Source organism: Lampetra planeri, chromosome 4, assembly GCF_965212315.1.
Source record: "Lampetra planeri chromosome 4, kcLamPlan1.2.h2, whole genome shotgun sequence".
NCBI lineage: Eukaryota > Metazoa > Chordata > Hyperoartia > Petromyzontiformes > Petromyzontidae > Lampetra > Lampetra planeri.
Genome location: NC_136110.1, coordinates 2,646,474 through 2,673,145, shown reverse-complemented (window position 1 = coordinate 2,673,145; position 26,672 = coordinate 2,646,474). Strand labels below are relative to the sequence as shown.

Genomic DNA, 26,672 nt, shown 5'->3' with positions numbered 1-26,672 from the left:
TCTGCCCCTTTTGCTTTCTCTCGGTCTCCTTGGTTGTCCTTCCCCCGCACACCCGATTAGCACGGTTGGCTACGTACGATGCGAAAGAAGTTCCAACATACGCATACACACATCCACTCCACGGTAGATTAATGTCACTAACTCACCATGCGACCTACACATTTTTCACTTTATTTTTTTTTTACTTTAAGGGAACCTTCTTTTCTTCTTCTTGGTTCTTTCGGTAAAGTCACGTATAAGGGAGAATTGTATTTTATAATGTTTAGATTTTTATTATTTTATTATTTCCCTTCTACGTGACTTTAGCGAAAGAACCAAGAAGATGAATCCCTGCAGTCACGAAAGCTTTAAATCGAAATGGAACCTTCTTTTCTCAAGCTTTTGAATTATTTGTTGCCTAAAAGCCCGATGACGATTGGACGTTGTGGAAATGCGGTGGGGACTTCGTTTCGCTCTGTGAATACGCGCAGAGTTATCACGCAGCACACTTTGCTATTAATTTGAGGCACGCGCAATGTGAATAATCCCCACAAAAGGAAGCGTGTTCTTTTGTACTTCGCTCTCTCCTTCATGGCAAGCGTGGGCACGAAATATTACATTTTCATAGTACACAATTCGATAGCAGAGGTAGGACATGGGATAATTAAATTCCAGAGGCATTACTGTGTGATGGATAAGCCGTGGGGAATGTGCCCGTGTTTAGAGCGTGACCCGGCAGATGCAGGTTATTCTCTTTCAGCCAAAGTGAGATGAGGGTCTAACGTGCTTTAACATATAAGCTCAAGCCAGCCTCGGTATATGGTATATGCTTTGACATCGATAAACACACCGCGGCAATTTTGCAGGGGCTTTGTCCTTGCATGACCCATGACTCACAGAGTTATTGTGTTTGGTATTGGGGAGAGGGGAAAAAATCGGTGCGATGCACACTGACTTCAGCAGAAGTAGTGTTATTGTTGCATTCACAGTTAATGCTTGAGAATGTCTCACAAACGTTTATGGTAAACCAAAGGCTGCTGAGCTGAAACGTGAGAGCCAATTGGTATTCTCACGGCAAACTACTCCGATTTTAGCATCGCGCCTCCGATGAAGCACGGTATGGCTACGTTCGGTGCGAAAGAAGTTCCAGCATGTCTAATGTATTATACGCAAACGTGATCCGTTTATAAAGTGCCACGCTCATTTTGAATGACCCTCTTCATTTTTTCTCGACAGGTTCATTTTGTTCGACCAGGTCAGAACCCAAGGGACCAAAGAGGTCATTCAATGCTGTGTTGTGAAAACGATTGGTGGGAAAAGTGTAGACACCTTGATCAACAAATATTCACCATAATTTCGCCACATTATTATATTGGAGTACCGTATCTATAAACGGATGACTGTATACGTTGCATAATTGACTCCATGAAAACCATTAGCAGTTGGTGAGTGTAGAAGGAGATTGTTTTTTTTCTACAAATTGTACCGAATATTTTAGATTGCACAGGAAGATTCACACATGTTATTTGGGATCGGGAGATATGGGATACATAAATTAGAAAGCTGCACACATAACGGAGAGCAATGGTTAGAAATATACAAGTAGATCCCTTTTCTTTTTAACAAGATAAAAGACCCAATTAGACAAACCATTTGCGCTGATTTATCCGAGTATATACGCTTGTAGATATGTTTTATAGTGTTTGTGTGTGTGGCAGGCAGGATATTGACCCTGCAAATAACAATTTACTCTTATTTATTTTGTTTACAACTGTTTGAATTTCTTGTCACCATAGAGACAAAATACAGAAATAAACAACACAAACACACACACACGCGTGTCTGCGTTATATTACATTGAAACGATCGCAGATTCGCCTTCTTAATTGTGTACAAGAAACTTATCAACGTTTTAACGGGACTGCGATGACCCCTGTGATCGGTCCATTTGGAGTGTCTATGAAAGCCGCGTACTGGGCGTGTCGACGACTGCCCCCAGTCTGTTTCTTATTAAAGTCGACGGAGTCACTTTACACAGTAATTCTAGAAGTTTCACGTGCACGGGGCATGCTTCCCACGTGAATGACCGATCGGCGGAATAAACAAATCCACTGCTGATCAAGCGACCGCTTGTGTGGATCATCACCGATACTTTATCAAAGCACACACACAATATAGGTCTATCTTGAGTTAATATCCCAGTAATTGTGCAACGTTGGACCAACGTTGGTCCAGCTGTTCCAACCACATGGCAACGTTGGGCCAACGTTGTTCCAGCTGTTCCAACCACATGGCAACGTTGGGCCAACGTTGTTCCAGCTGTTCCAACCACATGGCAACGTTGGGCCAACGTTGTTCCAGCTGTTCCAACCACATGGCAACGTTGGGCCAACGTTGGTCCAGCTGTTCCAACCACATGGCAACGTTGGGCCAACGTTGTTCCAGCTGTTCCAACCACACGTCAACGTTGGGCCAACGTTGTTCCAGCTGTTACAACCACATGGCAACGTTGGGTCAACGTTGGCCCAGCTGTTCCAACCAGGTTGTTTACTGGGACGATACGAAAAAAAACCCATATATTATAAATAATATTTGAAATGTCATAGCAATTGTTGTTTACTGGTTGTTTACTGGGACGATACGAAAAAAAACCCATATATTATAAATAATATTTGAAATGTCATAGCAATCTACAGTTGGATGAAGGCTTTCCCAAGCTGCTCCTCAACTCTCATATTCCTGCGATGTCATAAAATATCAAGTTACAACCCTTTCGTCAATCCAGAATTGGAAGCAGAACCTTTATTTTGACTCGGAAGGATCCGAAGCTGGATGAAGGCTTCCCCAGGCCGCCACCACCTCGCATGATCCTGTGATGTAATAATCCACTCAGCGCCTGCACACGAGCTGATTTCATTGCTCCATTTCCCTCTGTGGATGTTCTATCGGACGCTATCCATTCCCTAGCTGACACTCCGGCATTATTTTTCATCATTGACCATCATCCCTTCTAGCGACGTGAGCTGCCCAAGCGTGAACTAGGATTAAAGGATGATTTATAAACGTGGCATTGGGAAAAAATGATAGAGGTGACATCTATTTGAGATTTCAGCCAGCAAAGACATGAAGATGATGAACACCCTCTTCAGTCCAGAAAACCTCACTCTTACTAAACACGTTCATATCCACTCTTTGTAACCCTTACTTTTTTTTTCCTTTTTAAAAGACCAGTCGGTTAAAATTACAATATCTTCCATTCCCCTTTTCGACAGTTAGAACATAACTGTTGTTACGTTTAATGAACCTGTTATTGTACAAGTAAACAATTATATGTAATTATGCATATAATTATTGTTTACTTGGACAAATTAATCTGCTTTACACGATTGTGCATGAAGATTTCATCAACCGCTACGTATATTAAAGGAATGTAAATAATGAAAAAAAATACAGGTATGGTAATTGACGGTGGAAAAAACATATTTATCTGTGGATAACCAAAGGATCCCTATCATCACAATCACGATCCAAAAATAATAATGAATGTCATTGCTGAAACGATGTTATTGTCTCTCGTCGAATAAAGCGTTGAGTGTGATCTGTAACATTTTATGTGAGACGTGAACAGGAAGAATGGAAATTTGATTGCAGTGTTTTTAATTACCCCAGGGCTCTGCTTGTTTCATCTGGAAATCCATCAGTGGCAGCATATAATGGTAATTACCATGCAGCCGCAAACCATGGCAACTGTTGCCATCCAGTCTTTAGTATTACTTGCTTCGCTGTATTAAACAGTCACATCAATCATGCATATGATAATTTTTTGCTGCATTGCTGTGTTTTATACCAGGTATACGTAACAGATTTTAAGAACAATGTGTCCAATACTCTTAGTTTTTACGGTAAAGTCACGTGACTTTACCGAAAGAACTAAGAGTATGAATCCTTGCAGTCACGAAAGCTTCAAATCTAGAATTAATGTGTCCAATATTGCTCGATTGTCACGTGATCAACAACAACGACTACTGACGCTCTGGTGACGCACGCCTGTGACCCTGCACCGTGGTGACTACGAGGGTTGCTGGATCACACACACACGTGTTGTGAAACTCCCCTAGCCCGCCACGAGATGGCAGTGTAGCAAATATGGACAGCTGTAAAAAAATAGCTTAATATCTCATCGGATTCCTCCAGTATAAATACGTTTTGAATCTGATGTGGCCAACTTTAGATCTCATCCATCCGCATGGTTTTGGAGTGTTGCACCTTCACACGCGTGAGTTTTCTCCGGGTTCTCCAGCTTCCTCCAATTGCAACCTTCGTGGAATGCAATCCCCGTTTTCACACGCGTGCGTGTGTGATATCTGTGTACACTGGTGTTGATGTTGTTATCAGATTCATAGTAGCCCCACGGTGGCTGGGAGATGTTAACTACCTCACCTGGTATACAGGAGGTTGTGGGTTCGATCCCGATCCTGACGCCGGTTGCATATTTGGGGTTTGCGTCTCTCTCTCTTCCTGTGGTCGCGTGGATTTCGGGGTTCTCTTGTCCCCCCCCCACCACATGCTTTCAGATTAAAGTATTCATTATTTTGCCGCAACAGGACACATTTCCACATGATAATCCACTTTCTTGAGCTAGAATTTGTGGCCAGTGAAAAGTAAGCTAATGGCTCAGGTTAAAAAAGGTGTTTCAAACTCGATTCGAAGCTTTCGTGACTGCAGGAATTACTCTTTGGTTCTTTCGGTAAAGTCACGTAGAAATCAATTTAGTAGTTGTTGTTATTATTTTATTTCTTTCTACGTGACTTTACCGAAAGAAACAAAGAGTAAAAAATGTGTGCTCAGTTCGTCCGTTTCTCAGTCCGCTTGTCCTGGTGAGGGTCGCGGTGGCAGCGTGTTGAGTAGTGGCGGTCCAGACCTCCCTTTCCCTGGCGACATACTCTAGCACTACACTATACACTACACTATACACTACACTATATACTACTATACGCTACACTATACACTACTATACACTACACTACTATACAAACACTATACACTCACTATACACTATTATACACTACACTATACACGACTATACACTATATACTACTATACGCTACACTATACACTACTATACACTACTATACACTACACTACTATACACACACTATACACTCACTATACACTACTATACACTACACTATACACTACTATACACTACACTACTATACAAACACTATACACTCACTATACACTATTATACACTACACTATACACGACTATACACTATATACTACTATACGCTACACTATACACTACTATACACTACTATACACTACACTACTATACACACACTATACACTCACTATACACTACTATACACTACACTATACACTACTATACACCAGGGACGTGCGGTCAGGGGAGGCAGGGGAGGCAGAGCCTCGCCTGTCATACTCCAATGAAAATAGCTGTTACGAAAAGTAAAAAAAAAGAACAATCAAATAAATTAAATAAATATTAATATTTTCCACTGATCTGTGTTATAAATGTCATTTCTGTACGATTCCAATAATTTTTATAGTCAAAATCGCCAAATTTGTGGAGCACCGCTGCAAATACAGGGAGAGACGAGAGGTGAGGCAGCGACGAGCTCAGCCTCCCCTCTGATTGCGCAACCCCTCAGTCACTGGATGGAGTGCGGGCAGTAAGCGCGTGCCTACTACTATCTCAGTATGTCACCAATGTAATGTTTGTAGACCCCTTCATTTCATGTCCTCGCCTTCCATACTCCAGGTAACTTATTTCACGTGTGTGTATAAATATATTTAGGCTCGCTGGTCTCGTCATGAAACTGCAATGAAAAAGCACCAGGGGAGGCAGCTATCACATCTGCCTCACTGAGGGGGGGGGGGTGTCTAACACGCCCCCCTCAGTGAGGACACGCCCCCTCAATGTGTGAATCTGGCTCTGACACGAGCCAGTGCCTCCCCAGCCATTGACCTCACCGCACGTCACTGCTATACACTACACTATCCACTGCTATACACTACACTATACACTACACTATACACTACTACACACTACACTATACACTACTACAATATACACTCTACTATACACTACACTATACACTATTATACGCTACTATACACAGACTCTAGCTCTACCTGGGGAATTACCCAGGCGTCCCTAAGCCAGCCGAGCGACATCGTCCCGCCGACGCTGCTGCTGCTGCTGCCCGGTAGAGTTCCAGGGGAAGGGGGGGGACATCCTTACCAGGTGCCCGAACCAAGATTGGAATACCTTGCATCGCAATCGTGTTTTCGTATTATTTGTTGTTGTAACGTTCTAAACAGGTCCCCCTCCCCCGCCCCTACTGGACATTGTGTAAAAAAAACGCAAGAGCTGTATAGCTCAGTGGATTTTCTCCTCCTCCAGGATATAAAAGATTAATAATTCCCCTCTCCTCGTGTGTCATTCAATCACAATACAGCCCCCCGCAAGACAATGGGGCGGACTGACGTCATCGGAAATGATGGGGGCGGGGGGGGGGCTATCTATGGCGCGCGCGCTTTCTATTGGCTGTGACGATTCCGGGGGGCGTTGAAAGTGGGGGGAGGTGGGAGCGGCCCCCTCTATAAAAGGGGGAGCGCGAGAGCCGCCTGCTTTGGAACATGGCGGCAGCCTCGTGTGGAGCGTCTTAGCAGTAACATCATCGTCATCGCGTTCGCGCTCTCTCTGTGGCTTCTCGCACGCTACGATTCCGCTATCTTCGCAAGGCGTGGCTGTTTTAATTCGCTCCCTCATTATTAAAATATCTTAATTTGGCAAAGAGTCTGCTACTGCTGCGGTGGTGGTGGTCTCCGTGAGGGGAGCGTCGTCGTTGCTGTGTTTGGGCGGGAATTTTTGGCGCGGCTTGACCAAACCCTCGCCAACAACCACGTTGCTTCAGGATCTGTGAGTAATTGTGCTTTTTTGTTGTTGTTAATCGATGAGATATTCACTGTCAAGCGATGTCCAAAAAAAAGACGCCGCGTGTTTATAGTTGGCGAGCGTAGTTTAATGTACCGACCTCACTGACACATTGACACGTTACATTAATTCACGTATTAACACAAAAAACGCGCGTAATTTTGTGGTTTCTATTAAAAACTGTTAAAGGCTTTCGTCGTTGTGGTGTTTTTTTATTAATTGTTGTCTTCCAAAGCGCAAAGTAATTCATTCATTGAATTCGTGACTCATTCCCACCTAGGCCGAACCTTCCATGCGGACCGCCGTAAGAGCCCCCGGCACATGATTATAGTGAAAGTATCAACGTTAACGCGGCAATGCTGTGTAGTTATCACATTGTTAGTGATGGCGATGAAGCTTTAATGATTTATTGAGGGGTCCTTTACGTTGACGGCGCAAGATCGCGCGCGGTGATTCGATAATTGCGTTCGCAGGTCCCAATCTTAAAAGAAAAACGCACAATTGATAGAAAATAACGAGTGATGGGTATATATTTTGGATGTGTGTGTGTATATACAGCTAAGCCATATATGTAATGTGCGTGCGTGCGATTGGAATTGTCTGAAATATCGTGGCCTTATCGCCGTCTCATCGGCATGAGCAAGCTCAAATTGGGGTCAGAGGGCTTTTATCTGCTTTAATCATCGAGGACATTTGGAACGGGGGTGGTGTTGGAGGGGGTGATGAGTGACCACGAGGTTATAGTGAAGAAAAGTGGGGACACGTGGATAGACTAATGTGGGATATTGGTGGACGGGAGGAACGAGACATTGGGATGTGGAGAATCTTGGTTTCAATCCCATGTGTTCTCAAGGGCAGAATTTGCGAAATTTCGACTCTGCAATGCGGTTTAAGAATGGTTTCTGACATCTGCGACACGTGGTGTGTGCACGTTACCTCGTGTCGATCGATTTGGCAACGTACGAGGACGTGTGGCTCGTTTAAATCGTCGAAAGCCGGTGCTGGGCCCCGTTGCACATGGCACCAAAGAACACGTGGCGTTACGCAAGTAGCGTTTAACCATGTGGCTCCCAAGCAGAGAGCCACTAAGACTTGCTGTTTCGCGTTAAAACACTTAATTGACGTAGTTTCCCATAAGGCACGGCCACATGGAATCCGGCGATCCGAGTTCGACTCCTTTACACCTCGCCCATGGCTTCAGACATAAAAGTGACGAATTGTTATATCCGCACTTGAACGCAAGTCGAAAAAACGCACATGACGTTTTTATTTTATAGTGTGTAGTGTTAACGCGTGTCCATCGTTGCTTTAATAGCCTTTAATCACCTTAATTACCGGCCCTAATTACCGCTGTCCTCAAACGCCCAATGTGAAGTATGTAGGTCAGGATTTTCTTTGGCTTGCGGTGGAGGGATGGTAAAAATATATTATACTCAGAATTACGGAGTATACACACCCAGTTAAATTTTTAAAAAAACTCAAATTCCATGGTCGTCCCCATCATTCATCTGTTGGAGAACATTTCGGTACCGTAGTTGGTGTTGGGTACTGTAGGCTAGTCGGCTATGATTTTATTGACGATATCATAGGAACTTGGAATTTCCATGATGGTAATGTGAGTAACTACGTTTTTTAATCCACGTGTTACCTTTCCCGTTTCCGAAGTGTAGTTCCAAGTCTTAAAATATCCGCTTTACGCACTTTTGGTGCAATATTTGCATGTTACAGTGCACCGATAACGCTAGTACAAGCCCTCCTTGTGTTGCGCGAGTCTCCTAGCGACTCTGTGGTTATTATGTGAATACAATCCTACTCTGATACAGATGGTCACGTTCATTTAATTATATCCCTTAGACGATACAGTACATCTACAGTCCTTTGTCAAGCTACTGCTAGATGAGCCCCATCCAACCCCCAACTCCTTGCGAGTTATTTGGTTAGTGTGTGTGTGCGTGTAGGGGCCCTTTAAGAGACGGTGTCTGTCCCGAGATGACCTGTCAGCGAACCTTCGACACTTAACGTGGCCTCAAAGTGCACCTGGCCTGGCACAGACGTCACCGTCACTTCGTGGCGAATGGCCGCTATTGGTTATTGGAAGACATTGTTATAATACAGCGTCGGGAATTTTTTTATATTTTTTTTAAAAACGTGACCTCGAGATAATCGGCCTGCTCGCTCCACTGCTTGACGAATTGGCCCTCCCCCAAGTGGAATACCACTGATCCGCCGCATCCCCCACCCAGCACGTGCTCTCACGGCTTAATTTCATCGCCTCCATCTCTCTCGCTGGACGCCCTCTCTCGGCCACGTCGTCAGTGCCAGATTGGTAGCCGCCAAGCTCGCACAGATAATGCTTCTTGACCGTGGGCATTGATCAAATTTGGCGTAAGGGGTGCGCGCGCGCCTACACGCAGCGGTTGTTTTTAAAGCGCTGCGCTGTGTAGAGTTGTGCTTGTTATACAATTTTAAAAAAAAATTAAAATACGGAGGTCCCCTGGAGGCGACAATGCCGGCCTCGGGGCAAAGGGGGGTGGGATGGGGTGTTCCTTGGTGCATTGCAGGCACGTGTTATGGCACAGTGCGGACGTGCGGTAAACCTACCACTCGCCCTATGTATAGGACTGCTGACTGCATTGCAGTCTGCGCGCAGTGCTGCGTGGTTACATCGCGGCCATTATTGATCTGTCCATTTGTGTTGCGGCCATGTGCACGCGATGTTTTTTTAAATTTAGGTTGGGGACGGCGGTGGAGTGGTAATAGTGGCGGCCCTGCGCTATAAACCTGGCGCCTGAATAAAATTCACTGCCTACCAATGAAGTGGCGAGTCATGGCTGAACCGGATGTGTGTGTGCCCCCCCTCTCCCCACCCTCTCACTGTCCAACCTCGTGTGCTGTGAAGTAGGTGCAAAGAATCCCCAATGAGGCCTCTTTCATCCATCGGTGGATTGACCAAACAAATGGGGCGTGGGTTAAATATGTACTTTGTGTACATCTACAACGAATGTTCACCCCTTTTTTAAGGCCACTTGTCAAGAGAATTGTGCACGTGTTAGCACGCCTGTGCTCCGAAAGGTTTTTTTTTGACATTCTGTCATCTGGTTTAGACCGGCGTGGGTGGTGGTGGGGGGGGTTGGTGGGAGGGGTGGTGGGGGGTGGTGGTGGTGGGAGGGGTTGGTGGGTTGTGGTGGTGGTGGGTGGTGGTGGTGGGAGGGGTTGGTGGGAGGGGTTGGTGGGAGGAGTTCTGATCTCCAAATGTCGCAAGCCTCTGTGAATTGTAACCCCACAGACATGGCCCGCAGGGGTGAGGGTGAACTTGGTTCACGGCGACCCCCACAACCACTTCAGTTATTTACAACAAAATTCAATAATTTTGTATTGCCTTGCTTGGCTTCAAACGCGTCGCTCCCCTTCAAGCAGTTGAAATAAGCGGGCACTAGATGCGGTTTTGGAGAAAGATAAAACAACGTCCATGTATCCTTAAATTTCTGAGCAGAAAGCGGGACAACCCCATTTGGTCAGTTCGTCTGCCGACGAGGAATGCTGCCAGCTGCTTTGCTTTGAGCTGCCCGATCTTGTCGAGTTTTTTTCTCCCACCACCCTGCCTCCCCCCCGGGGTCTGTCCCAATCACGCCGGGACCTGTGCGGCCGGCAGACGACTGCACAGCTGCTTGGCTGAGCACTTCCTGGAGGCCGTGTGGGGGGGGGAGGGAAATGGATGAACTGGTGGATAGTGTGACACGCGTTACAGTGGAGAAAGTGCTAGCTGGTTGGGGTTAAAGGGAGTGGTGTCCTTGATGAAAATAAGCGATTGTCGGAAGTTCGTGGCTTTCGTGAACCCACCCTCGCTTTCTTTTAACGACCCGAATGGCCGATACAGTGGATATGTGACCTGTTTTTCTAAGCGGACCGAGGCATTTGCTTGACACAGAAGGCTCGAAAGGTCGTGTTGGCTGAAACACAAATAACTGCCACTCAAGGAAACTGGCACTCGTATAAACAATTCGTGTGCGCTGATCTTGGAGATATACACCCTCGTCTGGGTGTCTTGGGCTGTTTGGCATGACTGATGACTAGATAATGATCAGACGTCGCAATCATGCACACATCATAAAATGGCACGAGCGATGTTGCATCCCTCTTGATCATTTTTAAATATTGGTGAAGGGACTTTATTTCTATGATGGTGTGATAGACCATCGCTTGGAAATTGTTTCTCATTAGTAGGAGCTTCAAACTTGCATCGCATAGCCTGATGCGCACAGCCTAGGTGCATAAAAGCAAGTTTAGACGATCTATTTCTGTTCTGTCTCTTTAAGAGGATACACGCAAAAACGCAAATACATTTGTCATAGATCAACAAGTTCTGTAATTCTTGTGGTGTGGTGCAACGGCTCGCTTGTTTTAACCGTACGTGATGCTTGCCTCTCCCCCTTCTCTCTGTCCGTGTCATTCCCCAGCATGATCCTTGCAGCTGCCATCTCGCCCACGCTGCAACAATGGAGCTTGCGATGCTCATGATCACCAACATGCACTTTTCCTTGTGTGAGCTGATATCCAGAAGATAGCAATTGTTTCACCTGGTTCCTAGTTCCCAGGTTATACCATCTCAGCATAAATATCAGTCTTAAGTTTACAAGCCATATCATTTGTTTGGCATAAATTAATTTGCATTATAATATTTATATAAAAACGCATAGCACAAGCATTTTAATTGTAAAAAAAAAGAAATAAAATATTTTTGTACTTTTAGTTTTGTTAACAGCTTAGGCTATTATTCAGTGGCCAAAGTTTGGAGTAACGTTAAGGGGTTTGGAGGTTATACGTTTAATGTTATTTAATTTAATATATAAATTGCAACTTGGCATAATTTGCAAACGCGTAACCTATAATCAGCACTAATTGGTCGCGTAAATAATTTTTCCTTCCCGAAGCCAAAGTAATTTGAAGCAGTGAGCCGCATTTATTTTTAGACAAAGGGTTTGTTTTAAAACGCTGCGTTGAGATTCAGTCGCACTTCATTGCTGGGTGGGGGGGGTCACTCAGAGGGGTTAAAAGGGGGGAAAGAAAGTGTTCAGTCCAGGGTATTGTAAACATCAAATTACACGGGGGCTAATTTTATCATACTCCCCAAGTCACGACACCTGAAATAAATTGGCACGATGGAGACTTTAACCACGGCAGTCACGGCGGCGGTCTCGATTGTTGCGGAGGTGAGCACGAGCCTCGAGGAGTACAAATGGATGCTTATTGTGGGCTTCATCATCGCCTTCGTCCTCGCCTTCTCGGTGGGGGCCAACGACGTGGCGAACTCGTTCGGCACAGCTGTGGGCTCGGGCGTGCTCACGCTGCGCCAGGCGTGCATCCTGGCGTCCGTGTTCGAGACGGTGGGCTCGGTGCTGCTCGGCGCCAAGGTGGGGCAGACCATCCGCAACGGCATCGTCGACGTGAACCTTTACAACGGTTCCGAGTCCACGCTGATGGCGGGCCAGGTCAGCGCCATGGTTGGTGAGTGGACAAGCACAGGTTTTTTTTTTTAATGTTGATTTGAGTTTGGATGTTGCCGTGGTCACCTGTCCGAGCACAATAATCCAGGCCCGAGCCTCTGTGTGGCTTGCAAGGTGTGCCGAGATGGCGCGCATTACATGTCAGACGTTGTTTTGGGGTGGCAGAGGGAGCGTGCAGCAAAATAGATTTGTTGTACTGTAATTCTATGCCCTCTGCCTTTGCCATACTTCACTGTCCCATTGTAGTGATGTATGGTCAAATGACTATAGATCCTTGCGGTGTGGGGTGGTACACTCATCAAGCAGTGGCTTGACAAAGGACTGTACATGGGTCGTTTTCATCTACAAATGTATCTGACTTCTGCTTACCTTTTCCCCCTCTGTTTATCGTTGTTATGCTTCATTAATTGGCATTGCATTTTGCTTGTGTGCTGTGGTTGTGCATTTACGTTATGTATAATATATTGACGTTATTCTTTGAGTTGTGAATTACAAAGGACGTGGCGCTCTGCCCCATTTGTTGACGAATGCGCTTTTGGTTTTCCCGGAAGGTTCGGCCGCCTGGCAGCTGATCGCATCCTTTCTGAAGCTTCCCATCTCTGGCACGCACTGCATTGTGGGTGCCACCATAGGATTCACGATGGTGTCCATGGGTGCGGGGAGCGTGCAGTGGACGAAACTTATCAGCATCGGTACGTTGCCTTTTAATTCTGTTTGGGCCCCTTAAATTACGCTTTTGTCGGCTGCACTCGCTGGTACACTAACGCCAAGTACAACCAAGTACGATTATAATAATAGGCTGCCATTGTTGGTCACGTTGTACGTCACCCGTGGAAACGATTTGCCAGGATCCAGCACGTTGCGTGAGCGTGTTTGGTGCCAGTTCCGGTGTGTGAAAGCGGCCCTTTGAATCGGAGTTTATTTAATGAGTGTTGCTTTGTCTTGTTCCAGTGGCCTCGTGGTTTGTATCCCCTCTGCTTTCTGGCATCATGTCGGCCATCTTCTTCTTTATGGTGCGGTTCTTCATTCTCAACAAGGTGAGTGAAGAGAAACCGAGGGGGGGATAGGTGTGGCACAGTTTACTAGTGGGAGATTTGCAAACTTGCATTTGTTGAGTGAGATTTTTAATTCAGGTTTTTCTGTCCTTGCCCAGGATGACCCGGTTCCCAACGGTTTGCGTGCTTTGCCCTTGTTTTACGGAGTGGTCATGTGGGTCAACTGCTTTTCCATCCTGCTGACTGGCCTGCCTCGTGAGTACCGGTTTTTTTAATTATTCCCCCCAAAGTTGAAATGTTTAAATGTCTTAATTACATGCAGCTTAATGTTGTGTGTGGCACTTTGGTGGAATACCTCTATACACAGTACGCTTTGTTTCAAATTAAGCCTCGATTAAGTGGGTTTTATGCTGTTGATGAATAACCTTCAAGCAATGAAACAGTTTCTTCTTTCAATTCCTGGAAGAGAATTGCACATTTAAAACTTTTTTTTTAAGTTCTACAGTGTACGAGTCATACATAGCACATAGCTGTTTCTTTTCCAAGTTGTTGCGAATGCTTTCTGGACTAGTGCAGTGTTTGTAGATAAATTCATTTGTAAATTATTATTGATGAATGTGCATGTTGGTAGATTACCTCACCTGGCATAAGCTAGTGTAGGTAGCCCTCTGAGTTTTACTGTTACCTAAAATATACTGCTTACTTTGTACGTGTTCTTTTCATGTATACGGCTACATTTGATTAGGATGGCGCTGTTGTATTTCAAATAGATTTTTTTTAATCCCAACGTGCATCCCTTTAAAAAAATTTGCGATACTTTTTTTAGCCTCTACAATTTACTACGAAGCGAGTTTATTTTTATCGATACCATTTTTTGTTTTGTTTCACATTGTGCACAGGAAAAACAATGATGCTGCAGCGTAGCTCACCGCGCGGGCTAGTTCCCCTTGGCTTAGGGAGTGCTTGTGAGAGCGCCTGCAGGCCACTGAGGTCCGCGTGTGCCCCTCCTTGTTGCCGCTGTAGTTCTGGGCTTCGAGCTGCCTATCTGGGCGCTGGTTCTGGTCTCGCTGACCTTCGCCGTTACCTGTGGCCTCGTCGTCTGGTTCATTGTCTGCCCCCGCATGCGGCGGAAGATCGAGAGTAAGTCCTGCGCGTGTGCTCGCTCCTGTTTTTAAGCGCCACAGACGCGGCATCTTCGTAGTTGGTTCATTGTTACCATCGCATCCATACTGGCGTCCATACTGTTGACCATGAGTTTGCGCCCCTTGCCCTCTGAACTTACCTGCAAAGGTACATCTGAAACGGGTTCTTGGATGTCCTGAAGCCCATTACAATGTCATTTGAACCACAGTATAGAAATCCATTGCTGTTTCACATGCCATACGAGAGATCACCCCCCCCTACCCCCCCCAAGGCGTGTCAAATGAGCATCTGCTGAAGAGGTACACGGAACTGAATTATTTAATCTTAATGATACACTTGATTTACCAAGAAAAGTTTCACCAAGTTGCAAGACTGTCATCAGTCCTGCCTTTGGGTGTTTGTCTAAATACCAGTAATCTGTTCGGTATGTGGTAGCAAATCCAAACGAAACCCACGGTATGCAAGGGGGTAACACTCAAAGCTCCACATATACAGATTCAAGAATCTATTGCCGACCTGCCATCTCTTGGCCAACCTCGAAACCCAAGCCTTTTACAACAGCTGATCTTTCCTTAGGCAGTCGCAAGTCCCAAGTATTAACCAGGCGTAATGCTGCTTTACCTTCCGAGATCTGGCGCATTCGGAGTGATTTGACCATAGTCCGCTGGTTCAGATCTTTCAAGTGGTGATGATGAGCATTACTCGATCTGTTTGACGTGTACTCGTAACAAATATTTTAAATGCACGGTGCCTTTTCGAAGTAACAAAATAATTACACCCTAAACATGTGAATCCCGCGATTGCCGTGTTACGTAATGCTTGCCAGTCGTTCATTAAGCGAGGATAAGGCTGCAGTGATGTGGCCCAGTTTGCTAAGTAATCTTAATCGCCTTTCTTTTAGTTGCCTAATACATCGACACTGGGGCCTTTTCTGTCGGCGAACCCATTCCCCCTCCCGTATGAGTTATTTTAGGACCCCTGTCATGCCCTTGACTTGTGACCAGCAGTGGATGGATGGTGGAAGGACTGCTCTGAAAAGTCTTCACTTTTGCAGATTCCTTTCTATTTATACAACTGTCGGTTAGAAAATTGACATACCTGTCATGTGCTTTTCAGTAGTCCAGTTATTATTTTGATGTGGAAAAAAATATATATAATAATAATTTTTTCCCACCCCTATTCTATTTTGACCTACTTTGCATGCCAGCTAAGTGATATGTGTAGGTCTTTGTTCCCTAGTGCATTGGGACTTGTTGGTTTTGAATAAAAGAGTTGGTTGTATAAGAGTCTTGCATAATCCTGCACATTTGCCAGCATGCCAAGAGCTAGCTGTATGGAGAAATGTCCAGTACAAATTTTGGAAAGTTAATGCATCGCGTGCACTTGCGTGGCATATTGCTTTTGAGTCCATCATTGTTATCATTAGCCATGATCCGTCCACTGTTCGATGAAGGCCTCTCCAAACCACCATCTCTGGCAATTCCATGATCAATGGGGTTGGGGGCTTTTTACTATATTTCACAACGCTGTTTTGTGCAGATTAGAAAGGGCACATTTTGTTGTGCGTTTTCACTGAAGACCCGATTTGTTTATCGGTGCCCCCCCCCCCATCATAGTTGCTTGAGGTGCTCAAGCATATTACGCATCAAGGCAGTGCCCCATGGACGAACTCAACATGGCACTGCTTTTGAGTTTTAACTGAATTACATCTTGAGATTTTAATTGAATTGTGTAACTAAATTTTTTTATAATTTCAAAAGAACCTTTTTTTTTAATTCCCGAAACATTTACGTTCGCAGAGCACTTGAAAACGAGCTGTGGGCCGGCGCCTGGTGCGGACGAGGGCGTGGAGCTGGGCTTGTTTTCCAACGGTAATAACGTCTCCGTGGAGGTGAAGCCGAAGCCTGCGGGCGAACCCGGTGCCAAGACGGCCTTCCGCTTGGGCGACGACGACTCTGAGGATGGCGAGCCGCACGTGGACGTGGCGCCGGCGGAGGCGAACGGGATCGCGGGCAAGACGCTGGGGTTTGCGGAAGACGAGCTGTCTGGGAATAAGCCACGCAACGGATTTGCCCACCGCGATCGGAGCATGAGCAACAGCTGCGCCAACGGTGGGTGTCGGCACAAGCACGTAGGCTCGCTCCCCCGTTATTTGAGACGCCAAGTGGTAAAGCCGACCTCCGCCCTGAAGTTTGATCTCATTGAAACTCGTGCGACTTGTTCATAAACCTGATTACTCGGATATCTTGTGTGGGCGTGGTGCTGTCTACCCACCCCCTCGTGTGCCGTGGTTGGCCTTCATAGGTGCTCGCTAACAAGACTTGCCCCAACATTCTGGTCAGGCTATACAAGCGATCTTTGTCATTGTTGCGTGGGGCAGGGGTAGTGAATTAAAGTGGTGCCTTCTGAGCACTGAACATAATATGCTGATTATAATTATCGCATATCAGCTGATAACCATATCACCTTGCATTTACTCGGTCTTGTCGGTTCTTTAGTGTGGATCATGCTTGGCTGAGCGACCGAATATGCATAACAGGGTATTGCAGGCTACAGGGGCTCTGGTGGGCCCCAAAGTGGCAGTGTTCCAAAAATGCTAGCTGTGCAGTACTTGTTTCCCTGTCTTCACCAACCTGCACGGATCCGTGTGGTCAAGTAATAAACCTACTTCGACCCACATTGTCTCATTTGGCAGGGGATTGATAAAAGGGCGGTGTACAATTTCTGTGGAGTGCTTCCATTCTGGGACAAATTGCCTGTTTTAGCAAGTTCTCCATAAAGGGCATGTACCGGCGTCCCAATGCCAAACTCTTTCAGAAGCCATGACTCATATCAACAGCCTGTCCAATCCTGCCAATATACCCATCGTCCATTTGAATAAATAGTGGTTTTAACGGTTGTTGAAATTAACCCTGCGTGTGTCCCCCGGCACTTGCAGGCAAGCCGAGTCACTCGGAGCTGATGGCAAACGGAGTGGCAAGCTTAGCAGACGGACACTACCACACGGTGCACAAGGACTCTGGGCTCTACAAAGACTTATTGCACAAGATGCACTTGGACCGTGTTCTGGAGTCTGGTCCTCCCGAGCAACCGGTGTACAAGTCAGTGATTTGTGCAACTTTCCTATACTTTGCACTCCTGTGTTGTTTATGTATAGTTTGTTGTAATGTTCTTACCTGCCCCTACTGGGGTATTTGTCAAAGAGCTTCATAGCTCATCAGATTCCTCCCGTATAAATAAAAATTATGATTCTGTCTTCTTGCCCACCCGCATTTGGTCTGCCTTCATCACTGCCGCCTCCGACAGTCGGGCCTCCTCCGGACATCTCTTTGGGGGCTTCTCATTCGGTGTAACAATTCATCTGCTCTGATTACAATTCTATTAAAGAATCACTATTCTCGCCTCTTTCTCTACAGTATCTTTTCATGCCTTGTTCCGTCTTTACATTAGCTTCATGGTGTAATATAGGCATAAGTTTGATCAATATTTGTTTTCTTGGACTCTTGGTCCATCCTGTAAGTAACTCTTTCATATTATGTCTTCCAAGAGTGCTGCTTGTTACTGTATTTTTGGCATTTCAGAGAAACGTAAAATTTTAAGCTGGAAGTTGGCAAAAAATATGGGTTTACTGTTTTGAATACTGTATGAAAGCGATTTTTAGCTGATACATTTCTAATCTATGCCCCCCATGTAATTCTTGGATTTACAATTAGTTGCAGTGTTCAGTCCTAAATCCAAAGTTTTTAAAATGGTTTTGCTACTCGCCCAGATCATCCACGTAAAGCAGACTAATTCAGTACACTTTCCACTTGTGCGTGGTTGGGCGTCTTACCTACAATTGGCCCGTTTCTTGTCTTTCCATGGGTTGAAAATTATAATTTTTTGACATTTAATTCCATGGCATAAACCCCAATTTAGAGATACAAATTCATTTTTTGCGAGCCTTTAACGCGCAAACAATCCTGTAGCAACTCTTCACTGGATGCATGTCTTACATTTTAAATAAGCTTAAACGTGTCCACGGTTATTCTAACCACACGGGGTGGGAGTGTCTTTGATTCATCAAAGTTATAAATTAAAAAATTTGGAGCCTGGATTTAGTGGTAAAAATGTCCGGTGTTTGGGTCGCAAGAAATTGTGCAGTGATCAATACCTTATACATCATGTTTATTTTCAGTCCATCTATGGTTGCTATAGTTTCAGTGTTATGGATTTTTGTGACACTGTGTAGTGTTAAGATAAATTGTACAACTCCTGGATTTGCAATAGGTAATGTGAAAAAATAGACTGAGTGCAAACAATTTGCCTAAATTCTGCATATAAAATCGGTAAAATTATGGGAGGTAACTTTATTGTATTGTTTTAAAATCTTTTTGGTAGATACTTGTGCATGAACTGAATTATACCCTTTCATGCCAAATGGGGATTATTGATGTAGCCACAGAGATCTGTAGACTCTGGTGATGCGTTGGGGTTCGTTTGGGGGTTTTCGCTGCCCACTGCCCCCCCCCCCCCCGTTCTTTAGCGCGCGTGTGCATCCAGCTGCAACGAGAGCGCCAGTCCTAAAAATTCCTCCTCCCCGGCAGACCCATCCGGCGCAACAACAGCTACACGTCGTACACGGCCGCCATCTACGGGCTGCCACTGGACGGCTCTAAGCACGCGGAGGTGGGGTCGTCGCGGGGTCATCTGGGCGAGGACGGGGCGCCGTCCGGCCGCAAGGCACGCGTGCGCTACGACAGCTACTCCAGCTACTGCAACGCTTTGGCCGACGACGGCGTCATCCAGCCCATCCCGGAGAAAGGTCGGTGATATGCTGGCGGGTCGTCACGTTAAATGGGGCCCTCGAGGGTTGGGGGGGGGTTGGTCGAGAGCGGGAGGTGGCGTGTGGTCGCGTTTACAAATTCGTCGTTTCATCTTGGTGCGATCGTGACGTGTGTGTGCTTAGGCCCTGCGCACCGTGCTGCTCTTTTATGTTTATCTTTCTGGTTCAGGGTCCCCGGTGTTTTTTGTGTTTGGTTTCATGCGCAAGTTGGCGGCCAAGCTTATTTTACAAAGTGAACAGATGCGTTTCGGCCTAATTATTTATTGCGAGCATGTCCCTTTGTGCCAGTGGTTTGCATAACAGGCTTTTCTTTTTAGTGTCCCTTCCAACAAGCAACTTGATTTTGTTTGCATTTCAAGTGTCATGCACCATTGATTTTTTAAAATAAATTCAACTGTTTATATCATCGCTTTGTCACTTGAGGTTTTATAAATGAAATATTTTGCCATTTTATTACTGCGAGTACAATGATCAATCTTGCTTTCCATTCCCCGATGTTTAAGCATCTGGTTTGCCAGCCCATCTTAATTAGGTTGACTGATGCTCTTGATTGTGGAATTCACAAAGCTCTTAATAGGCTCTATCCTCATCCTGTTAACTTTTAAGATCTGATGAGATTCCATGTATGCAGGAAGTCTGTAGGCGCGACCCCCATACCGTTCTTGTAGAACGGGGTGGGAAGGGCGTTAAGTCCAAGATGCTCAAACGTGGAAATCTTATTTGCAAGTAGCACTTCAATATGGACTCCTCTGCTCGCTCCCCCACCTTGCAGAGGGCGCAATCGGCAACGGCACTGCGGTCGTCCCCAGCAATGGGGTAGTCGCCGTGGCAACCAAAACGGGCAGCGGCTCTACATCCTCGACGGCAACAGAGGGATCGCTGGACGGGGAGGACAAGGACCGGCCCGAGGTGTACATGCTCTTCCACTTCCTGCAGATCCTCACCGCCTGCTTCGGCTCATTTGCGCACGGAGGCAACGACGTCAGGTAAAGAGGGGGGGGGGGGGTGGGTTGAGGAGCGCGGTGAGGCAGTGGCACCAGTACTTTTCCTCGTGCTCTGTCTGCTGCTCGCGCTGCAGATTTTTTATTTATAATTTCTCAAGCCCTCGACTGACTCACTCTTCTTGCTGTTCTTTGGACCCCGTCGGATTACCGTGCCCATCTCGCGGAGTTAAACGTTGCTGTTAAAATGCTTAATGTAATTTCCATTTGAAAGTTGGAAAATATTCAATGCCATACTGTTGCTGGTAATATATCGAGCACCAAATTTGTCTTTGAAGTAAGTGCCACTTTCATTGCTACGGATTCGATTTAATGGGATGAGATTATGCTTTGAGTGGCTCTTGCGGTAAACTAAAATGGATCATTCACGCTCTACTGTATCCAGGCAAAATGTAATTCGTTTTCAGTCGTGTGGTCAAGTGCACCAGAGTACAGTGCTTCGTCATTTTGAGATTTTATCACTCGCAGGGGTGTGCGGTTGCGATGTAATTGTTAGCACATCGGATGGATTTTGATCTCCCGGCCTGGCAGTTGAAACAATAGGGTGGGGCAGGATTCTTAACAACTCTTGCTACTTGTCCCCATCCAGCAGTATAAATGGGTGCACCACGGTATCCAGGGTCACGTGTGACAGAGCAGCCCAAATACCTTCTTGCAAGGGGCTCTCTAGAGATCCTTCGAATGGGAGGCTTTTAAGCGGTCACGAGAACAAGACCTTCCAGGGATGTAAATTCATTTTATTACTACACTCTTTTATTTTTTAACTCTCTCTGTCTGTCGTTGTCGTCGTATCCTAAAATCTTGTAGCTCAATTTTAACACACTTCCCAATGTGGTATCGACTGCAAACTTTGTATACTTATGTCATACAGATGACAATACTATATTCTATCAAACATATTACAAGAATTATTTTAAAACATTCATTTTGAAATGTTATGTTTCGGCTTGGGTCTAATTGTCCACGCTCAACTGACGTTGGCTGTAAATCACCACGGCCCCTTGCGTTATGGCAAGCTTTGCGGCCACTTCCTGCAGTCGTGGAGTTCTGCCATTATGAGTACGGTACATTTAATTAAAGCGTGTTTAAAAATATATATTTTAAAATATTACTTATTGCGGCGCAAATGCTGTTAATCGGTTCACATCATGCGTAGATGGACAAGCGTTTACCACCGGGTTTTTTTCTTTTCTCTTCTCTCACAACCCCAGCAATGCCATCGGTCCCCTGGTCGCCCTGTGGATCATCTACTCAACTGGCAGCGTGAACCAGGAAGCGGCAACACCCGCGTGGCTGCTGCTCTTTGGCGGCGTGGGCATCTGCCTCGGTCTGTGGGTGTGGGGCCGCAGAGTCATCCAGACGATGGGCAAGGACCTGACGCCCATCACTCCCTCGAGGTGAGCACGACCCCCTCTGGCTGTCTTTGCGCCAGGGCTGCCCGACCGGTCGCCCCGACCTCGCGACGGATAACGAGCAGCAGCATTAACAAGAGGGGGAAAAAAAATCGAACCAGGTTCCTTTGACAAACTGTTTTTGGCCCATGGTTGACCGTGTTCCCCTTTAACCCTACATCCTTATTGATCCAGAAGCCAGCCCAGTGCACTAGTTACACTTTTTGGTGGTCACTTATTGTTGGAGCACAACTTGGGTGTCGTTATGAAGTTAATTTGAAACCTTGTGCTGGAAGTGTTTTTTTGTAAAATAGACAACTTTTGCTCGGTCAAGGGGGGCAGCTGGCCTCAGTCGTGCTACAGTGTTGTCGAGGGTTCTGTATGTACCCTTCAAAAATGGCCACGGTGGTCTTGTTCAACAATCGATTTTTGTACCAAACACACATGGGTGACCTTTGACTCGCATGCCAGTGGTGTCATTTACGTAAATTATCCCGTGCCCTTCCCTCGCCAGAGGGGTAACTGTGGCAGAGTTCATGACTGTTTGCTTTTGTGCTGGAAGGTTCTATCACTTTTTCAGCACAGGAAATTTCTGTAACGTGTTCATGAGCAAATTGGGCTTGGTAATGGGGCTTGATTTGTGTGGAACGGAGTACTTTTGCATTTTTCAGTTAATCTGTGAATGTGACGACTAAACTTGTGATATTTAAAACCGTAAACAGAAATGTACTTGTTGGCTTAAGCAATACGTTTAGTTACACTTTTAACCTCCAATAGTTTTCAGGAGCTAAAAGTTGTACACTGCCAGTAAGGTTGCACTTGGATAGTGCTTTTGTTTACGAAGCTGAAAATCTCGCAACCAAATCTAAATTTATGCTGCGGCGGTGTGCGCTCTTCACTCGTTCCAGTGGATTCAGTATAGAGCTGGCTTCTGCGATGACGGTGGTGATCGCTTCGAACATTGGTCTGCCCATCAGCACGACGCACTGCAAGGTAACGGCGCAGAATAAAAAAAAAAAACCCCACTTGGGGCCACCCGTAACTTTGATTGCACGAACCAAAGTTTGCTTTGTGTTTGTCGAGTCGAGCATTCATGCAGTTGGAAACCACGACAAGGGGTACAGTAGAGAACCCCCTCCTGACGACGGTAATTGGTTCCATGAAACCGGTTAAGTGATTTTGGTCATCAAGCGGGTATAGGAAATACATGTTTAAAGGCTTCATTCGTTCCGATGGCATCGAAAGTTACCCTTTTTCACCCAAATGTTCTTTATGATATTTAAACGATGGATATGAATGCAAAGTTATTTATTGCATTGTACACACAACAAATTAAAAGAAACGTGGTTAATAAATGCATTAATTTATATTTACTGTACCTACAACAGCCCGTCACTAACAGGGGAATGGTCGGTAAGCGAACACATTGGGATTTATGGAGGCCTGTCGTTAAGCGATTAGGGATGGTCATTAGGAGGGGTTCTCCATTACTGTTTGAGTGGAGGGATTGAGTCTTGAGCAGGTGTAAGTCTTCGTCTTTTCCCCCAACCTTACCTCCAGGAGAGCTTGACGCTGTTTCCTCTCTCTGGTCATTGTCTTGGGGCACATGAATGGTCCTTGCACTCCATTGCCAAGCAGCCTCGCTTGTGCCAGTGCATGGAGCTACACACCTGCTTTAAATTTCGCTGCGTTCATGTTCATGCACGATCGTCTCGGCAGACCGAATGCGTCGGTTCTTAAAGGCCGCGCGACTCGTGTAAATCCTACCCTGATGTATCGTTGCTGGTTGAATATTGTAGGGATTTGTAGAAGATAACTGCCGTCACATTCGCGGAGCACAATTTATTTAGAAGATGTGGGTTCAGCTCGTTATGATGCCGTTTTTTAGTGCAGTTTAGATGTTGAACTCTGCTCAAATGTGTAACGTTTATTTTCAAATTGCTGTCGCTTTATGGTGTCGTTTTTTTCTGCCCACGTTTCGTAATGCCAGCACCTCCCTTGCGTTAACAGCCCCGTGTGCGGCGGCGTTTGTTCCCCCCCCCTCTCCTTTTGGGTGCCACAGGTTGGCTCTGTGGTGTCTGTCGGTTGGCTCCGCTCACGCAAGGCTGTCGACTGGCGCCTGTTCCGCAACATCTTCATGGCTTGGTTTGTCACAGTTCCCATCTCGGGGCTGTTCAGCGCCGGCGTCATGGCGCTCTTCGTGTATGGAATCCTGCCCTTCGTCTAGGCGGAGGAGCGGCACGGTGCCACTCAACCGCCGCCGGTCTGCGCCTCGTCACCCAACGCCCTCAATTTAACCATGAAATCAAATCGCAAAAAAAATAATCGTCCTCAGCTCGCCGCTAAAGCAAAGGTTGTGCGGGTGTGGTCGATTTTTAAAAGTGACGCACTTACATTTTAAAGGAACATGTCCTATTGTTTGGAACAAAGAGATGACAAAAAAGACGCAGGCATTACAGTTAAACACTAAGGGATCCATACTAGTGCCGCTTTACATAAAGGAAGCGTGAAACTGCGCTTAAAAAGCACAACATGCCTGTGCCCCCTCTGCCTGACAAACCTGGACCAGTGTAAAGCCGTGCGCAGTGTTGTGTCAAGTTGGCTTGTAAATTACCGGAGTGATCCGCCCTGCCTGTGCACGTGCCCAGCGTCGTTGTGTGCGCAGATAAGTGTCTTTTGCTGTGCAAATGTGTACATCTTTGTAGCCGTGTTGGGCTTTAATGTTCCACGTGATCGCGTCTTCGCAGAGGAAGCACTTGGCCTTGACATAGTTTGCATTTTTAACAACTTCTTGCGCTTTTTGACAGCAACCATTGTGCGTTTTGCCTTTTTAGACTGGCAAAACCGACCAAGTGTTACAAATGTTAAGAAGAGGAAAATGAAGTCGCCAATATCGCATGGCAAATATATTTGCAGGTGGGGGGGGAAGGAGGGTAACGTGACCCGTGTTAGATTGGCATCAAGTCTCACTCCGCAACTGCGGCACAGGCTTGGGTTTGTGTTCTTGTTCAAACGTCTCTCCTAAGCCTGTGGGGTTTTTTTATTTCTCGGTTTGAAAACTAAAAATGAGCCCGCTTACCCACTTGTAATAGATTTATTTCTCTATAGCCCCCCCACTACCCCTGCCGGCCTTACCCATTCCCTGCATAATCAGTGTTTTGTTTCAAATGAGTCACAAGATCAGTATAACAAAAATGAATTGGATAGGGAGGGGGAAGTATGTGATTGAGGTTGTAAGGAAAGGCCCCCTCGGGAAAAAAAATGAATTGGATGTTAGAAAGATGAACAAAGCAAAGACTTGTTCTGCTTTGTATGGAAATGGAAATGCTAGTTCTCGTGCGTTTTTAAATATTGTTATCTGGCACTGTTGAGGTTGAAAAAGTTCTGGAGGAATACTAACTCTCCTTGTTTGTGTAAAATGTGGACGTTTTCTGTATTTGGTGTCAAACGGTGAAGTGCTTTGGGGTCCCCTCTCCTAGCTCATGATGTACTATGGCACCGAGTGAGTAGCTTTGCCACGGTTTGATTGGTACGTGTGTTTTGCTTTTTCAGCTTTGTACATTGCAACGTTTTTGCTTTATTGTGTTTGACTTCTGTAGGGTTTATCTTTTTGACAAAGGAGGGGGGGGGGGGTTGCTCTTGGAAAGATTGTGGATGGGTTTAGACCCACGAGTTGTTCCCAAATTTTATTTCATTTTAAGTTTCGTGTTCGACACTTATCTTTTTTTATTTTCGTTCCATCAATCTTGAATTTGTGCGACGGCTTATTTTGGGGTTGACGCACACATTTTGAGACAAGTGTGTGCGCGCATTGTGGTTAGCGTTGGAGAGGTTTTGAAGGCTGGCAGAGGTTTAATTTGAGCGCTCTTTTTTTGCAAGCCTTTCATTTCTCACCGGGGCGTTGATGTCAACGCCTTTTTTGTCTTTGCAGGGTAACTTAAGCAGTGTTTTGAAACTCCCAGTTTGGCACTTTGAACGGTCTTCTGTTGCTAAAATGACACCACATTACATTTCCATGCAATTAAATGTGCTTGGATTAACCAGAATTTTTTGTTCCCGAGCCCCGGGCATGTATTGTGTGGCTCGATGGGTGGGGGCGGGGGGACACCATTGTGTAGTCTGGAACCAGTGAATGTTGCCAAACCTGAGACGCGGTGTTTTTTGTTCAGTTTTTTTGTATATTCCCTGTGCGAAGCAATCCCACCCAAGTAACGGTCTACCTTTTTTAATTTTTAAACTCTCCCCAAGCCGACAAAAAACCCACCCTACTGCAGTCGTGTGCCAGAATGTTAATGCCATTTGGCCAAAGCAAGATACAAGTCCCCTGCGTGGAATTAATTTGCTGGTATCGCGCAGTGCGTGTGTGTGGCTGCCTGTATATACTACAGCCAGCATTGCCTTTTTTAGGTGGTGCAAATTTCAATAAATACCTGGTGAAATCCTATTCGTGTGTTCCTGCATTGTGTTATTGCCCTGCTTTTGCAGATCGCTTCCACGCTTTGGTTTCTTAGTTGTAAATTATCTTTGCCGAGGAAAATGTGGCCAAATAGCATCTGATGGGGAAGGCTCAAACTGAAGATCGAAATGCATTTTTCTTCCCGCACGTCTGGTGGTATGTCACGAACTGAAGAAGCTCCCAGGACGTGGGGTGAAATGTTGAACGTTGTGCCGAAACAACACGTGGGTTTGAACCCCAATAAAAGACTTATCAGAGTTTTTTTCTTACGATCCGTGATAACTTTGTTTTGTCTTTCCGTTGTCGTACAGTCAATGCTGGTGAGTAGGTGGAAAAGTCATGGGTGTGGTTGTTCCAACCCTTTTAACACACCACTTATCTCTTTTGTATATACTTCGGCAGGCAGCAGTTTTTT

The 26,672-nt window shown here is 45.7% G+C and overlaps 1 protein-coding gene across 1 annotated transcript; it reads left to right on the top strand.

Annotated features, from left to right (window-relative positions):
* The first annotated feature begins 6,607 nt into the window (after positions 1 to 6,607).
* On the top strand, positions 6,608 to 26,245 carry LOC144717572 (sodium-dependent phosphate transporter 2-like). The gene is made up of 13 exons (XM_078593015.1): positions 6,608 to 6,927; positions 11,400 to 12,447; positions 12,998 to 13,138; positions 13,398 to 13,483; positions 13,600 to 13,696; positions 14,465 to 14,581; positions 16,384 to 16,695; positions 17,523 to 17,685; positions 19,171 to 19,388; positions 20,182 to 20,395; positions 21,622 to 21,807; positions 22,710 to 22,794; positions 23,864 to 26,245. Exons 2-13 carry the CDS (start codon positions 12,102 to 12,104, stop codon positions 24,026 to 24,028), a joined length of 2,130 nt encoding a protein of 709 aa, XP_078449141.1. The 5' UTR covers positions 6,608 to 6,927; positions 11,400 to 12,101; the 3' UTR covers positions 24,029 to 26,245.
* The last annotated feature ends 427 nt before the right edge of the window (positions 26,246 to 26,672 follow it).